This window comes from Antechinus flavipes, chromosome 2, assembly GCF_016432865.1.
Source record: "Antechinus flavipes isolate AdamAnt ecotype Samford, QLD, Australia chromosome 2, AdamAnt_v2, whole genome shotgun sequence".
Lineage (NCBI taxonomy): Eukaryota > Metazoa > Chordata > Mammalia > Dasyuromorphia > Dasyuridae > Antechinus > Antechinus flavipes.
Window position 1 is genome coordinate 274,607,959 of NC_067399.1, and position 16,759 is coordinate 274,624,717.

At 35.1% G+C, this 16,759-nt stretch overlaps 1 protein-coding gene across 3 annotated transcripts in view; it reads left to right on the forward strand.

Moving 5' to 3' along the window:
* The window catches only part of MGA (MAX dimerization protein MGA), an 86,812-nt gene extending 70,305 nt beyond the window's left edge, over nt 1-16,507 (forward strand). For all 3 annotated transcript variants that reach the window (XM_051977123.1, XM_051977125.1, XM_051977124.1), the window contains exons 17-23: nt 3,148-3,275; nt 4,782-4,833; nt 6,731-6,937; nt 7,969-8,080; nt 8,348-8,581; nt 9,668-9,844; nt 12,466-16,507. In XM_051977123.1, the coding sequence (XP_051833083.1) occupies nt 3,148-3,275; nt 4,782-4,833; nt 6,731-6,937; nt 7,969-8,080; nt 8,348-8,581; nt 9,668-9,844; nt 12,466-13,748 (2,193 nt within the window). In that variant the 3' untranslated portion in view covers nt 13,749-16,507. The remainder of the gene's footprint in view (nt 1-3,147; nt 3,276-4,781; nt 4,834-6,730; nt 6,938-7,968; nt 8,081-8,347; nt 8,582-9,667; nt 9,845-12,465) is intronic.
* Nucleotides 16,508-16,759: the final 252 nt, after the last annotated feature.

The following is a 16,759-nucleotide window of genomic DNA, read 5'->3' on the forward strand; positions in this document are numbered from 1 at the left end:
ATGGTTAAAAAATAATTTTGGCTGTCATGAGACTTTTTGATAATAGTCACGCTAACAAATTGTGGTTTTATTTTTTCCCAACCAATTTTCTGTTTTGTATGATTGAGGTTCAGTACTATTCTCTATATGAGTCTCAATGTTGATATCACAACTCTTTTGGTATAGAATTACCTATTTCCATTTATGTTAAATGCATTCTTTTTGAACATGTATTTTTAAAATATGAAGTTACTGGCAGCTAGATGGCACAGTGGATAGAGCACAAGTCCTGAAATCAGGAGGACCTGAGTTCAAATGTGGTTTCAGACACTTAACACGTCTTGGCTGTGTGACCCTGGGCAAGTCACTTAACCACAATTGCTTCAGCAAAACTGAAACTAAAACTAAACTGTGAAGTGACCATTTAGTCTTTTTAACTTAATCTTGCGGTGATGATTTTTTTACCTTTTCTTTCAAAAAATAGCTCTTTAAGTCTCTTGGATTATTAAATTACTCTGAATTTTAATCACTATTCTGTATAATTTGGTGTCAAATTTAGGGGGCCGAATATAACCTGAGATTTTTCTGAATAACTTGGACCTCACTATCCTTTCTTTTAGCATTGTTAGCTGATTATCCTAAATATACTCTACTTGAAACTGTCATTCATCCCTTCTCTGTTATTTCCCCATTCCCTTCTGTCACCTGATTTTTTGTGTGTTGATGTAACTCTATTTTTCTATTTCCTGATGTTTGAGCAAAATCAAAAACTATACTCAATTTTTGTATGGGGTGTAGGGAACTAAGCAAAAAACATTTAAGTACTTCAGGAATCTAATTTTATCAGTATGGATACTCAGTGAAGCAAGTTCCAGACCCTCTATGACATGATAAATGATCTTCAGAATTTTCTTTGACCAGATAATTGATCACTATTCAACTTAATGATGAAATTCTTTAAACTTCCTCAAACAGTAGATGAGACAATCCATGAATAGACCCGCATAATTGAAATCTATCAAACTTGTTAAGACTTGACAGAGCTCTGCTACCATAACTTTTGGAAACTCTGGGTCACCACTGTACCATGTAGATATCAGAGTAGGATACTGGTGAAACAAAATATTGAAAATATGTTTGTGCCACTCTTTTATTATGACTCAACTGTTTCTTAGAGCTTAGTTTTCTTCAGTGGATTACAATGAAGTTGAAAGAAGGCACTTTTCTTTAATCTAGTGACCCTGGAGTCTGTGTTATTGATAATGTGAAGCTTTTTGTATAGTCTTCTATTTTAACTAGCACTGGATAAGAAAATCAAGAAAAAGCTAATTTTTAAAACCACCTAGTAGTTGTAGGTAGTTATATTGTATGGTAATACATTTGTTCTTTTGGCCAACCTTCCTCTCTTCTTCCTCTCCCTCTCCCAAAAAAAATGCTTTTGCATTTTAGATGCTCACAATATTTTTGAGCCAACATATGCGTAAATGTGGGTATTTTTATCCCTCTCTTATTAAAATCCATTTCTTTGAGGTATATCAGTTAGGTTGTCCAGCAAAAGGCATCCATTTGGTATATAAAGATCTAGTTTAAATTGTATGTGGTATCTAACACATCTGTAGACCATACCAAATGTTGGCTTATTTTTTAAATTATATTACTCTTTTGTCCTACTAGCTTCATGGAATTCATTGAGTTTAAGAGGTAGTTAGACTCACTGTATGTCCAAGTTGTAAAGGTTATAATGTAGGTTTTTTTAAGATCATTAGAGTACTACTAGTCTTTTGATAACAAAATTCATCCCAAGAAGAATTTCTTTATTATTGGTCAGAGTGGAAGGATTGATGTTTAGTTACTTAGACTATTTGAATTGAACAGAAAAATCAATAGTTACTTTGTGATTGTGGAAAGCAAATATTCAGTAACTTTTCTCTTGTTTGCCAAGAGTGAAGGAAGAATCTGTTTTCTGTTTCAGCTATTAATGGAGGCAAGTTCAATGGGAGTTGGGGTGGGGGTGATGAGTAATTCTCAATGATTTCAGGTTCTGTTAATAAGGCAGTTAAAAGATACTGTTTAATTTGACTTATATTTAATGCCTGATACTCTATAGAGAAATTTTTTTAAAGTTTTCCTTGTTTCTGATGTAGGAAATAGCTATTTTGAAAGCTGGAGAATAACAAAAAAAATCCAGTTACGTAATACTTTGTTAGCAAAGCATATATTCACATTATCTTGTTTTGAGACTCCAACTCTGAGATAGGAAGTAAAATATTTTTTCCCATTTTGCAGATGAAGAAACAGGTTTGGGGAAAGGAGTTTAAGTAATTTAACCAATGGCACAGTTAGAAAGTGGAAGAACCAGTATTCAGACTTGATTTTTGGCTAAAAATTAGTTGTTTTCATCTCACTGCACCAAATTTTTTAACATAATTTTACCCCATAACTGATGTTAAAATGGCTATATCACATACCATTTTTAGTTAGGGTATTTTATATATAGTTTACTCAGTAAACTCTCACTAGTTTACCTATGCCTTAATATAGTAGATAATCCTATATAGACTTTGTTTTGGAATCTAAAGTTTTTCAAAAAGCAAACTATAGGATTGAAAAATGTGCCAGGTTTTTTATTCTGCTTCTTTAGCTACTTTGAGAAAGCCAGTGATACTTTGTGATCATCTAGCTTAATGTTTCACTGTTAATTGTTATATTAAAAAAAAAAAAATACTAAATCTGACCCTATTCATGTGTTTTTAAGTAAGTTTTTTTTTCAAGTAAGTTATTAAGATTACCTTTCATAAAAATTAATATTGGAAAGTACAGTATCAGAGTTAAGGTAATACAGTCCTTTGAGACACTTTTTTTTCCCTTTCTGAAGACCAGTATCCTTATGTGACATAGCTAATAAATATCTCTTATAGATTAAATTGCAGGCTATCTGGTCTAATCATCTTATTTCTAAATGAAGAAACTGAGGTCCAAGGCAGTTAAGTGACTTGCCTGAGTCTACAGGTATTGAGCATCATAGTCAAGATTTGAACCAAATCCTCTGATTCCCTGCTGTATTGTACTGTAAAGCTTAATTTCATGATGGGAGAAAAAATATTAAAGCTTTAGATTTGTTCTAATTTAGTTTGCCTATAGCTTACCATTTAAAATTGCTTGTTTCAGAATAATTCTATGGATTACACTGAAGAGGAAGAGCAAGTAGACATTGAAACTGTTGAGGAATTTTCAGAGAAAATGAATATTGCTCGCTTGAAGGCCTCAGCTTCTCATATACATTCTCCTAAGCAACCGTAAGCTTTTCTCATTAATTTGTTCTTTAGCAACTTAAATTTAATGCCATGTTTAGGAACTTTGAGTAACCATCCTGTATCCTTTCTAGCCTCTTAGCTTTGTTCTAAATAATAGAAGAATATGAATTAAAATTCAAAAATATACTCAGTTCCCTTGAAATTACAAAATTCAGAAATTGTTCTCTGTTATGTTTATCATTCTCTTTTACTACTACTTAATCTAGTTATTTTAATGACACTTTAACACTCAATGATTTTGAACATACTAACTGGAGGTTATCTGTACTTTTCAGAAATAACTTGCAAAATAGTAATAATATTTTCAATAATAATTTTCTTCTTTGGGGAGATATAGTAATTGTGTATATTAATCTTTTTTTATATATAAAACCTCCTACAAAATAGCTCAAAGAATCGTATACTAAACTTGAAATTAATAGTAGATAATGTTTTAGACCTCACAAGTACAAATGGAAAAATAGGAAGTTGGTCAATAGAACAATTATTGAAAGAAAAATTATGGAAAATGGCAAATTGGGACACAAAAGTAAAAGTGGGTAAACATGTCATTGAGGTAAACAGATAATTAGGCAAAGCAGAGTTTCTTAAGAAAAAAGTTTATGTTTCATAAGTCATAGGTTATTTTCAGGAAATCACAGTGAAGACTTGGACCATCTTCCAGATTAAGCACACTGTCTCTTCCCACTTTTGTTTCCACTCTGTGTAGATACTTATTCACTTCATAAGTAGAGAATTTAATTAATATAGGGTACTCCTACATGAAGAGTGCCTTCTTTACCACTTATGAACTGAGAGTGTTACTTGATATAACTTACCAGAGCCATACAGCTAGTGTATGTCAAAGATTCAAACTGAGATTCAAACTCAGTCTTTTTGGCTCCAAGATCAGCTCTCTATTCCCTACTTATGGCCATGCTTCATTTCCTCTGTGTAGAATAGGAGGAAAGATAGGACTTGAAAAAAGCAGCTTACCTCATATTCTTTTTTATTGGACTATATGTTGATAGGGAATAGAGAAAGCATCACAGATCTCATTTAGTTCTCTCGTATGCTCATTAAATGCATTTCAGTAAACAATGTTTAGTTTCTACTCTGTAAGTTTTAATGTTCAAAGACATAAATAAGAATTTCTTCCCTTAATGATTTTACATTGTGCTAATGGGGGATACAATGCCTATACCAGTGAGTATAATACGAGCAAAATTGAGGAGATAGCACATATTAGTGCTGGGAATTGTGAGATTAGTAGTTTCTTTTATCTCCAGAACTGGGCTGCTTAAAGTGGACAGTATTAAAGTATATTGTAAATGCAATGTAATTTGATATGATTTTAAGGTGTATTTAGGCATTTTCACACTTGCATATAAAAAGATGTGCAGTCATTAGGTAAAATTTGCCAGAGAACTGTTTTCAATAAAAATTTGCTATCATAGCATAAAATTCCAATTGTAAGATGTTAGGAAATGATTCTGTCTTCCTTTTCAGATGCCATACCCATGTTCCTTCAGACGAGAAAGCACCTGAGAAGAGTCGAAAGGTCTGTTCAAATATTTCCTTTTTCCTTTCCCTCTCTTCTTTCCTCCTTTCCTCATCCCTCATTTACTTCTCTTTCCCCTTCTCTCCCTCCTTCTTTTCTCCCATTACCCTTTCCTCTCCTCTTCCTCCTTTTTTTTTCTATTTCCCTCCCTTTTTTCCTTTTTCTCTCCCTACTTCCTCCTTCTCTCTTTCTCTACCTTTCTTTCCCTTCTCCTCCATCCTTCCCTTTTTCCTCCTTTTTTCCTTTCTTCCAGAAATAAGGGGCCAGGGACGTAGCTGGGTCTTTGTTGAAAGTTTTGTTAGATTTTCTCCATTGAAAGCATTTTGGGCTGCTGATTATTTGAATGGCTAAGTGCCATGCCATATTGAATCCTTTACTTACAGTTTTCCACAATTGCTGCCCAGAATCCTTGTGAATCTTAACATTCTGTAGCCTTTTCCCCTATGATAGTCCCATTCTTCCCAACACACAGTTATGTGTGCACCCTCCTCCTCACACTTAACACTCAAAGATTTGGATCCACCAGAATACTCATTGTCTACCATAGGTACTAAGGATAACTGTTATGAAAGTCTGTATTTCTAACCCTGATGTCTTGAGCATTTACTGATATATTTCTCATTGATAATTATTACTTATCTGTATTTAAATAAATATTTAAATTACTGACATATGCACATAAATATAACTTATTAACAAATGAGAATAATAGTAACATCAAGATATGTAATTTATATTTATGCATATATATTTTCAATATCTTCTCTGTGATCAATCTAATACTTTTAAAATATCATTAATTAATGTCTCTTTCATTGTCTGAAAATTCAATATTATAATAATAAAACATTATTAAGCTCCTATTTTGTATCAAGAGATACAAAAAGAGACAAAAGGCAGACCCGGCCCTCAAGGACCTTACAATCTAGTAATATTACTTCTTTTTTTCTCGATATTAGAAAAAGTCTTTCCTAACAAATATTCTTAGATAAAATTGAAATTAGCTTTCTTGAGAACAAAAATCTCTTAATCTTTTTCTTTTCTGTGTCTATTTCTGCAGCTTATATTTTTAATAGTTTTTATCAAGTAGTTACTGATAGGATAAAAAGTGAACAAAACATTCTTTCTAGGATTAATTAGGCCAAGGCACATGTTGTGTAAATATATCATAGATCTTCATGGATGATAGACAAACAGTAATACCTTATCTCTAATGCTATCCGGAGTAGTATTTTATATTCATTTTTAAATTTCTCACCTGTCACTTCCATTTGCCATTCTTCTAACATTCTCTCTATATTTTAAAGTTGTGGTAATATAGTATAGTATAACTGATCCAGTAGTCTCTAAAATAGATATTCTAAGCAAGTTTGCATTTCTCCTTACAGCCTAAATTTTTCAGTCCTCAGAAAATAATTGAGGGGTACATCAAGTCCAGAATATAGTCAGCACACATCTGTCTGCTAAATGTTTGGTAGGATCATACACACAACACCTATAGATATACAGAGAGTAGAAAGATGGTATTAATAATATACATTTATCAAACAGAGCAACATTATAAATAATTCAATACTGTGTTATATGCCCAAAAAAGTAACCACTTCTTCTGCACTATCCTTATGTAACCTACTTATATATTATACAGGCCTAATTCTCTTTTGGCCTTTTGATCTCCACTAAACCTAATTGATGTAAAGTTTTATGTTATCAATATACCATCCACCCTTGTCTTTGTACCTTTTAATGTGCAAAATTTCCAGAATTTGAAGGGAGTACACTTTTAAAACAAAAACTGTCAGTTCTGTGGATAATTTTGGTTTTACAATTAGGTTTAAATGCATTTGGATGAGTTGGTTCAAAGTTTGGTTGATTTGTCCATTTTTAATTTGAACAGGACCCACCAATTCCTGTGAAACTGAAACCTGAATTCTGGAGTGAAAAACTACAAAAAGAAGCAGAAGCTTTTGCATATTATCGTCGAACACACACAGCCAATGAACGGCGTCGGCGTGGTGAAATGCGGGATCTCTTTGAGAAACTGAAAATAACATTGGGACTGCTTCATTCTTCTAAGGTCTCCAAAAGCCTCATTCTCACAAGGGTGAGTTTTCTATTCACTTTGTACATATGAATTGAGCAAAAGGGTTCTTCCAGAAAGATTGAGGAGGAGGAGTATTGACTACTCCCCAATAATCATTGGTAACTTTGTATGGAAGTATTTCACATTCAGAGGTAAACTATTAAAAATCTAGTCAAACTACTAAAGTACAATGATATTTTCATGTTTGGGAGATTGTCATTTCTTTCATCAACTCAATTCCTAAATGACCAGATTATCCCATTCTTTAAGTTAAAAAGGAAAATGATTCACAGAGAGGATCATGTTTTCTCTACATTCTCTCTAATTTTCTATAATATCAAGTACATTGTCAGGTATAAAATAGATTAATAAATGTTTGGAAATAAGGAAGAAGGAAAGAATTTGTTTTTTCTGTTTTGTTAACTGAGTATGCCTTGTGTTAACATAAGAGGATCTTAAAATCTTGAATCATTAGAGCTAGAGGTATTCTAGTACAACTTACACAAAGGCATTAGAACATTATAGTTAAAATACTTTTGAGATTCAGTTTAGCAATTAAATATTACTTTATAATATCTTTAATAGTTATGATTTTTTAAAAAGGAAGATTGCATTAAGCAAATAATAAGTGTTTTAATATGCAAAAAGATTGACTTGATAAGTTCTTTGTTACTAATTATAAAATCATCCTAATTTTTAAAAATATTTTTAGTCAAATAGATGATTTTAAAATAGCATCTTATTAATTACGGGACAGGTCTATTGAATGAACACTATATAGCAATAGTTGCTTGTCAGTATAATATTAACCAGCCAATGATACATTTTGCTAATAATAATGATGGAGGACCCCATCCAACCATCTGTAATTTTTAAAATGAACAAAACCCTTCAATATTTTCTGGGTTTTTAAAATGGCCTCTTAAAGTTTTCTTTCTTGTTTGATTTCACTATATTGATTAATGATGGCAGACTTCACCCCAAAATATAATGGGAAATTATTCCAAATAAAGTGAATTGACTGACATATGGTGGGTTACCTTTTCTCCTAGGCCTTTGGAGAGATCCAGGGACTAACAGACCAGGCAGACAAGTTGATAGGGCAGAAAAACCTCCTAACTCGAAAACGGAATAATCTGATTCGCAAAGTATCTTCTCTTTCAGGTAAGGTTTATAGATGGAGAAGAAAAGGAATAGTAACTCTAGGAAAAAAAACAAACTGTGGTATGTTTTATGTGTTTAGAGAAATTAGATGTAGATGTGTACTGGTTTTAACTCGTGAGGAAATTTCTTCTGAGGTATAACCAATGTTGCTTTACAAATATATGCTTGCCTTTGTGACTAAGCAAATGGATTTCACTTGCTGATTCTCATTTTTATCTGAGCCATAGATATCAAAAGAAGGGTGCTTAGATTCTTTTTAACATTCAGGTAAGACAGAAGAAGTTGTCCTGAAGAAGCTGGAATACATTTATGCCAAACAGCAAGCATTAGAAGCACAAAAGAAAAAGAAGAAGATGGACCAGGATGAGCCTAATGTACCTCCTCGAGTAGTCAAACAGCAGGAAGGAGCTTCTACATCCTCTGTAGAGTTGGGGCAGGTAGTCATGACTAGCAGAAGGGGAAAGCCATTGATACTCGCTAGGAAAAGAGCACCATCCACAGGTAGGAATGGTATTTTGTGATCGTTTCAAGAATGCTATAAAGAAATCTAGTTTGTTGAACTATTAACTCCTCCCTTGGCCTTTATTCTTCTATTGAATATATTAAAAACAAAATCGTACATCCAATTTTGTTATATATATTTCCCTTTCAACATATTTCAGAGGAGAATTCATTTACCAATAGCTAAAGGAGATTGCTACGATTGACAAGAAGAAAAAAGCAAATTAATCAGTCACTTAGTAATTTAAAACTTTTCTAATGCTATAGTTAAAATTGAAGAATGATGAATAATGAGTTATTTTAATAGATAAGATAAAACCATGTTATTGAGTTCTACATAGAAGTTATGTCCACAAGTTTTCAATTTTAGAGCAAGATGGGACTTCACAGATAATGTAGTCTATTCTCTAAGTTTTAAAATTAGAAAACTGAAACCATGGGTCAGTAATTCTTTTGTGTCAGGTCCTGTGGTAGGATCTAGATTTATTAACTCATTCTCATGCTCTTTCTTTTATACTTAGAGTAAGTAGTATACTGCACGTGGAGTAAGGAAGATTTGTATTGAAATCTGGCCTCAGACACTTAGTAGTTATATAGCCTTTATCATGCTGCCTTGGTTTTCTCATCTTTAAAATGAGGGTAATAACAAGAGGGTAAAAAGAAATAATATTTGTAAAGCACTTTGCAAACTTTATATAAATGCAAATTGTTATTATATTATATTACTCTAGGTTTCCATAAAGGTTTAACAAACTGGTGTTTTGATTATCTTGGACAATTGTAAAATCTTGATGTTTTTGCTGAAATTATTGTTGAAGAACTTTTTTGAATCAGTAGTTTCAGGGATTGGTTCTTTAGTAGGGAAAGTATCTCCTTATGGAGGGACAGTAAACAAGGAACTGAAACTAATTCCTTGTTTCACAGTGATAAAAACAAAAAAATGTATTCCTAAATGTGGCTCCTGACTTGCCTTAAAATTAAGCTGTGCTTATCTAGTAAAGGAAGGGGTACTTTCAGAGATTTAAATTAAACTTCTAGGTGTGTTTGAAGACTTTTATCCTAATTGGCTTCTAATCTTCATTATAGAAAAGATCTCACCTTCTCACACAGTACATAATACTGCCAGTCTGGTGATGACTCCACAAGGACAAGTGCTTACCTTGAAGGGACCCTTAGTCTCAGGACCTATGGTAACTGTTTCTCCTGCTCTGTTACAAAGTGAACTGAAGCCTCAAGTTACCAACAGTGCTGTAGTTCAGCAAGGTATGTCAGTGTTGTCCTATATACACTGAAGAAATCTGTCTGACTTTACTCTAAAGTCAGAGACAGTCTTTTTTCTTTTGTCTTGCTAATATGAATTCCATCAAGTGCAGTCTTACCTAAATGTAGTTTTGTCTGATTCTGTCTTTGTTGTTTTTATTAGTTTGGTCTTGTTTGGGATTGATGCTGATCTCAGATACAAATTGTGAAGTGCTGCTTCAAGTAGAAGCTTGGGGATAGAAAAATAGAAAATGTATCTTTACAAAAGGGAAAAAGTATTCTGAGGAACTGGTGTCAACTTTCTGTTGACTATTCTGGTCTTGTAGTGTTGCTTTTTGGAATTTAAATATGAAATCAAATTACTGGAATGAAATTTTATTTCATTTAACTGGTTTTCTGTCTCATGGCAAACACAGCTGCAGATATGGGGCTGCCAGGCATTTCCATTAATGGGGTTGGTGCTTTAAGCTTGTAGGGCATTGACTTCAAAGCCACCAGTGAATTCCACCAGTATAAGTGCCAACATCTGGGATCTAGTAGAACAGAGGCAAGAGAGTTTTTCATATGCCTTCTCTAGATCAGAAGAAAGCTCATTTCTCTATGTGAGCTATATTATTTAGGATAGTTTTCTTTCATTCTTTATCTCATTTTTTACTTTTGTGGTATTTTAATTGGTAGGAAGAAAATATTAGTTTTGAGTCTTTTTAATCCATTACTTCAGGAATCTTTGAAGAGATACTGTTATCTGTCCATTGGCTAAGAGTGCTGTAGGGAAGAACCTGTAGTTTGCCACCTCAAGAGTACATATCTTATTACTCTTATTTAAAGGAGGTAAGAGAGACAAGTTAGCATTTAGAAACACAAGCCCATAATCAAGAAAAAGACTATTGGTACAATTAAATCAGAAACAGAATATAAGGAATATATGTAACTATTTAGATACATACATAATTTTCTATGTGAGAACATGGTCCAATTAGTTTAAAAAGAAATATATTCTTTTCAGCCATTTCTAGTAAAACATCCTTTTAGGCAGGAGAAGCTCATAGACTTTCTTCTGGTTCTTTTTTTCTTTCCTTCCTTTCCTTCCTTCCTTCCTCCCTTCGCTTCCCTTCCCTTTGTTTCCTTCCTTCCTTCTTTCCTTTCTTCCTTCCTTCCTTCCTTCCTGTCTCTCTTTCTCTCTCTCTCTCTTTTTCTTTTTCTCTTCTCTCTCTCTCTCTTTTTCTTTCTCTCTTTCTCTCTCTCTCTCTCTCTCTCTCTTTCTCTCTTTCTCTTTTTCTTTCTTTCTCTCTCTCTTTCTCTCTTTCTCTTTCTCTTTCTCTTCTCTCTTTTCTCTCTTTCGTTTCTTTCTTTCCTAGTTAAAAGAAAAAAGCAAAGAATGCATTTTAGCTTGGAAAATAAATGCTAGAGCAAGTGTAAGTATATTCTATATGACTATGTTTCTTCTGTTGGATCTCCCTGGAGTGAGGAGGCTTGCACCTGTATTGCTTAATAGCAAAAAGAAAAAGGGAGGGGAGATGAGCATATCTTAATTCAGAGAAGTAAAGGAATGTGTGTGTGTGTGTGTGTGTGTGTGTGTGTGTGTGTGTGATCAAAAAGTAATGCTCCTGCATGGTGAGGCATGTCCTAATAATGAATCAGATTTTGTTAGTGATTAGACAGTTTTTCTCCTCAAATGATTACCTCAAAGAGAAAAAAAGGAAAAAGTAGCTGAGAATTTAGTAAATTAAATATAACATATTTGAAGAATATTTCAAATACTGAAGAAACTTGTTGGAGTACATTATTGTTGTGTATACTTTTAGAAATCTTCAAGTTAATATTCTGATTTTCAAATGTCCATAAATAAGTGAAGTTAACATTAGACATGCCTATAGTAGGTCATTTTAGGAAGAAAGAAAGAAGGCTTGAGGGATGTTTTCTTATATACTTTGATTACTCCAAAGTTTTCCTAGGTCTGGTCATATAATCTTGTATGTGTGCCCTTATTGGACTTTAGCCTCACCATGCAGGGTTTTAAATGTTAAGGGAAAATGAATTAATTTACATAAGCATTTGTTTACTTTTAGAATATGAGTTTTCAATATCAGGGCTCTCACACTTATAAAGTAGATCATCAGACAAATATAGCTAATAGAAAGGACACTTATTACTGTCAAGTTCTTCACTATAGCCCCAGGCTTTTAACAATGACTTCAACAGTTTTCTGAATCTACTTTGGGTTAACAATTCAGTAATTTGTATACTTTGATTGGCACTATATTTTTCCCTATGAAATGGGATAAATAAGACCTAGATGAATGTCTGTCTTAGGATAAAACAATGGATTCTTGGCACTAGTTAGAAGTGGGCTTGGGAGGCATTTCCTTGACATAGAATACTTAAGAAGTTATCAAAGTAGGATATAAGGGCAGTGCTTAATTGGCATTATTTTGTTGTTAGCCTAGATCTAACATTTTAAGGGATACTATTATTTTCAGGGGACAAGTAGGTAGAGTACTGCTTAAATGGCCAGTCTTGATATAAATAACTGCTTAAGATGTTCAGCTGTTTTATTTGATAGAAAATGACATGGATGCCACTACCGATCTTAATGATGAGTTCTGCTTTTCTTGGTTTTGCAGAAAGTGATGACTTGTTTATGATGCCCAGGATTGTTAATGTGACCTCGCTGGCCACCGATGGAGGCCTCAGCTTAGATGTGGGTGCCAGCAAGCATTCTCATGAAACTTCTCATGCCAAGACATCTGAGCAGATACTGAAAGAAACCATCAGGAATGATACTCCATCCCTTGAAGATCTGACAAGAATATCCTCTGGAAACAATCATGGAGATGGGAGAATATTGCCAGGAACCACACAAGATTTTGTGGAAAACAAAGATGTTAGTTTTCCACAAATAGTCAATGTTTCTAGTATTCGGACACCTTTGGAAACCTTGTCCAGAAAAGTTTCTGGAGGGGTTGTAAGTGGTAGCCAGAGTAGGAGAAAAGAAAATGAATCAGTAGGTGAGAGGTTGAAGTTAAAGGAGATCCCATTTCGCAAACTACAGGTGAAAGATCTTAAAGATTCAAGTATAGAGATAGAGCTGAGAAAAGTGGCCTCTGCCATTGAAGAAGCAACATTGGACCCTAATGAGCTTCTGTCTAGTATGGAGGAAGAGGATGACACAGATGAAACTCTAACCTCATTGCTCAATGAGATTACCTTTCTCAATCAGCAGTTAAATGATGACTCTTCCAGCATGACTGAGATCCCCAGCTCTGTAGGTGCAGAATTCCCTAGATTGGCAAATGCCCAGCGAGCTGTTGCCAGCAAGCTAGCCTCTGGCAATAGAGCCACTTTTCAGCTTGGCACCCTTGGGAGTAATTTGAAAGAGCTGCCTGAGGTACAAGAAGCCAGTGGTTCCATCAGTCCCCTTCTTCTGCACCTGGAGGATGATGATCTTACTGAGGGTGAAAGGCAACCCACAGAAACTGATGTCCTTAAGATTGTCATTGACCCAGAGATAAAAGAACCATTTCCTTCCCATAGGAGGGCCAGTGATACTGGAAAAATGACCGCTAACCTCCCAACTGAGCCTGAAAACTTGTCCTCACCCCCCATTCTTCATATGAAGACTGGCCAAGAGAGCAGCAGCACAGATACTTTATGGAGGCCTATGCCAAAATTGGCACCATTAGGGCTTAAATTAGCTAATCCTCCCAGTGACATAGATGGACAGAGTCTCAAAGTGATGCCTTGCTTGGCACCTATAGTTGCCAAAGGGGGATCAGTTGGGCTGAAAACCATAGTAACAGGCCACAGTGACCAAGAAGGACAGGAGAACAAAGTGATGCCAACATTAGCACCTGTGGTAGCTAAATTGAGTAACTCTGGGTCCTCCTCGAGTTCTTCAGGCAAATGAGGAAGTTTGTCCTGAAGCTAAGTGAAAAAGCCTAAAACTATTAAGGCTGTAAAGGGAAAAAAAACTGCCTCCTGCTCACTCTCTTTTCTGTAGGCATCATCTTATTTTTTTGTCATGGGACTATGGTCCTTTAATAGAGGGTGGGGTAAGTGATGGGAAATGTTGGCCCTGGAATCAGTGCTATGAAATTCTGATCATGCTAAAGTTTGTTACCTCACTTTTGGTGCTGGGTTCCATTATTCTCTGGGGGAGGATGGTCATCCATCATTGCTGGACATAGGGAACCCCTTTTACCAAGGAATTTTTCCACGCAAGGGAAAGTAGCCCCTTATTTCTTCCTCCAGAGAAAAAAGCTGCTTAAGGCTGAGGAGCTGCTATGAATTCTGGCTCCTGGTACAATGAACTGTCTATGCAGATTCAGGGTTGTTTGTGTCTGAAGTTTCTGCAGAACCCTGGGAATTTGATGAGCCTTGTGCAAAGGAATCCAGAGGATTGGTATTCCAGGAGTTAGGGGTGGAGGAAATCAATTCTATGGAATACCAAAGTGAGGAATTTTCTCAGCAAAAGCTTTCACTTTCCTCATTGTAAGCTTCCATTCCAAATCTTTTCTGGTATAAGCCCAAATGTCTTGTAAAATAGGGAAGCTTTTAAATGGCTCACAGCTAATTAGCCTAATTCATTTAATAGCTATGTTCTTTCATTCTCCTATTGGGCTTCTAGTTTACCATTTTATTACCCCAGAATATACCTCCTGGAATACTCCTAAGGGTGTACATGGAAATCCTTTCATCCCTTTTCTGCCCTGGGTCATCCCAGTGACAACCCTGCTAAGATACAGTTTGGCTCATGGAGAGTATGCTTTTTTCCCAAGATAACAGCCAAAAAACAACAACAACAACAACAAAAAAGAACCTGTGGGGCTGTTTGCTAGATCAAACTAGTCTCCTCTGCATACAAGAATGGTGCTTGGACAAGGTTTTGCTGCACTTGCACAGGGTTGTATAGCAAAAAAAAAAGAAAAAAGAAAAAAAAGAAAGAAAAGAAAAAGAAAAAATAAAGTCATAGCAGACACTCATTACCAGGGAAATAGGGCAGTATTTGAATCACAAGATGTATTTTTTATTCTCTGCCACCATGGATTCAATGATATATAGAGCCTTTTCACTCATAAGCTATCAGGTTGTTAAGGCCTGGCAGCATGTAAAGATATTTATATTTTTGTACACAGTTGTTTTCATAGCTTCCTTAAAGGCTGAAGTTTTCAACCTAAGAGATGAGATTTGTAATGCGTATAGAAATGTTTTTTCCTATCTGGTTTGTAAATAAGTAGGAATCATGGTGCACTTGAGGGGTCTCTTGAAAACTCCTGGAAGTGAGAATCACTGCTCTGAAATTGAACTGACTCTGGGATCTAGCTGCTGCATTTTGCCTTTCTTACGTAATTGTATTTTGGAATGTAACCCTTGTCTTCACCACCTTCATTGGCAGGATTTCCTTGTGTTGTGGAACACTAGCACGAGAGCTTCCAGCTTTTGAAGCTCCTGGGCAGTGCCTAGGAGATACTATCTCTTCTCTCTCCCCTCTTTTCTTTACCCCACATCCCACACAGCATATTTTTCCAACCCATTTTGTGAGGTTGTTTGATATGTTTTTGGCAGGTAAGTTCTTTCTGACTTCTATGTTTAACATCGTTCCTGCCAATCTTGAAAAAAATGAGATGTGTTCCCTGTAATCTTACTATATACAAAGATATTGGCAAGGTAAAAGCCCAGTAATTATAATTGCTTTGTTGGTCTTGTACTATTAATATTAGGACCTAAAAGTCCTGTGCTCTGACCTCCTTGCTCCTTAATGAAGAAAGAAGTAGGTGAAGGATACCCTTTCCTCACCCTTCTCCCCTTTTCATGTCCAAAAGATTTCATTCAATGCCTTAGCCAAGGAGAGCAGCATCTTCCTCCCTTGCTTGTCCCCTCCTAACTTTTCCTCCTGGCTTCTCCGGGCTCCTTTGGTGGCTGTTAGTGGAGGGTCCGCTCAGCAGTAACCAAGGGAATCATCCTCAGGATAAAAGGAGCATTTTAGACTCTAAACATTTTTCTTTCGCTTTCTTGGAAGAAAACAAATAACCTCTTCCTGTCTGGAGGACATGTTTGGCTCTGGTATTGCATAATTATATAAAGACTTGAATAGGTGGCCCGAGGTTCTCAGGAATAACTGTTGCAAATAGTGTACTATCCAACAAGGTAGTACTCTGGAGCTGCCTAATGCTAATACTTGGCAAGGCCAGCTTGGGGAGGGCTCAGACTTCAGAGAGAAAGAGTCCACATGTCTTTTTCCTGTAACTTGCCAGCAATCTGAAATCTCCAAGGCCCCCTCTTCTCCTCACTGATCCCAGACTTATTCTTATCTCAAGGGATTGAATGAAAATTACGTATGTGATATATAAAAGATGTAGCGGTGTGGAGAGGGATTGTGAAATCAGGACAGTGGGCTTTCACCCCCACCCTGCAAAGAGCATGTTCTTGCTAGACCAAGAATCCTGTTTTTTTTTTTTTTTTACACATCTGTAAATAGATGGAATGTTTTTAAGAATATAATAATGTCAAATTTAGCTTTTCCTTTTATATATTAAAAATATAACTTTCCCTCTTTACTGCTTTTGAAAAATGGTTATTTTTTTAGAAGTCTTAACAATAGGAAATGTTTGGTGACTGAGAGAGGCATAATGTGTAAACCTGAAATAAATCAATCATGTTAATTAAGGTGTTGGGAGGTTTGTGCTGGTTTGGAGAAGGGGGTGGAAATACTGAGACAGACCTTAATACTGAAAATTTATCTTGGACTGGCCTTTTTCTTGGAAATTTCGTGCTGTACCTTTTGGGAAGAATGTTGAAACACTATAAGGTGTGACTTCATATACCATTTATCTCCATTAACTAGGTCTTAGAGGGAGTCTCTCACAATAAAGTGAGGCTAGCAGTGTACAAAAGCACTGTTTACTATTACTTTGCAGA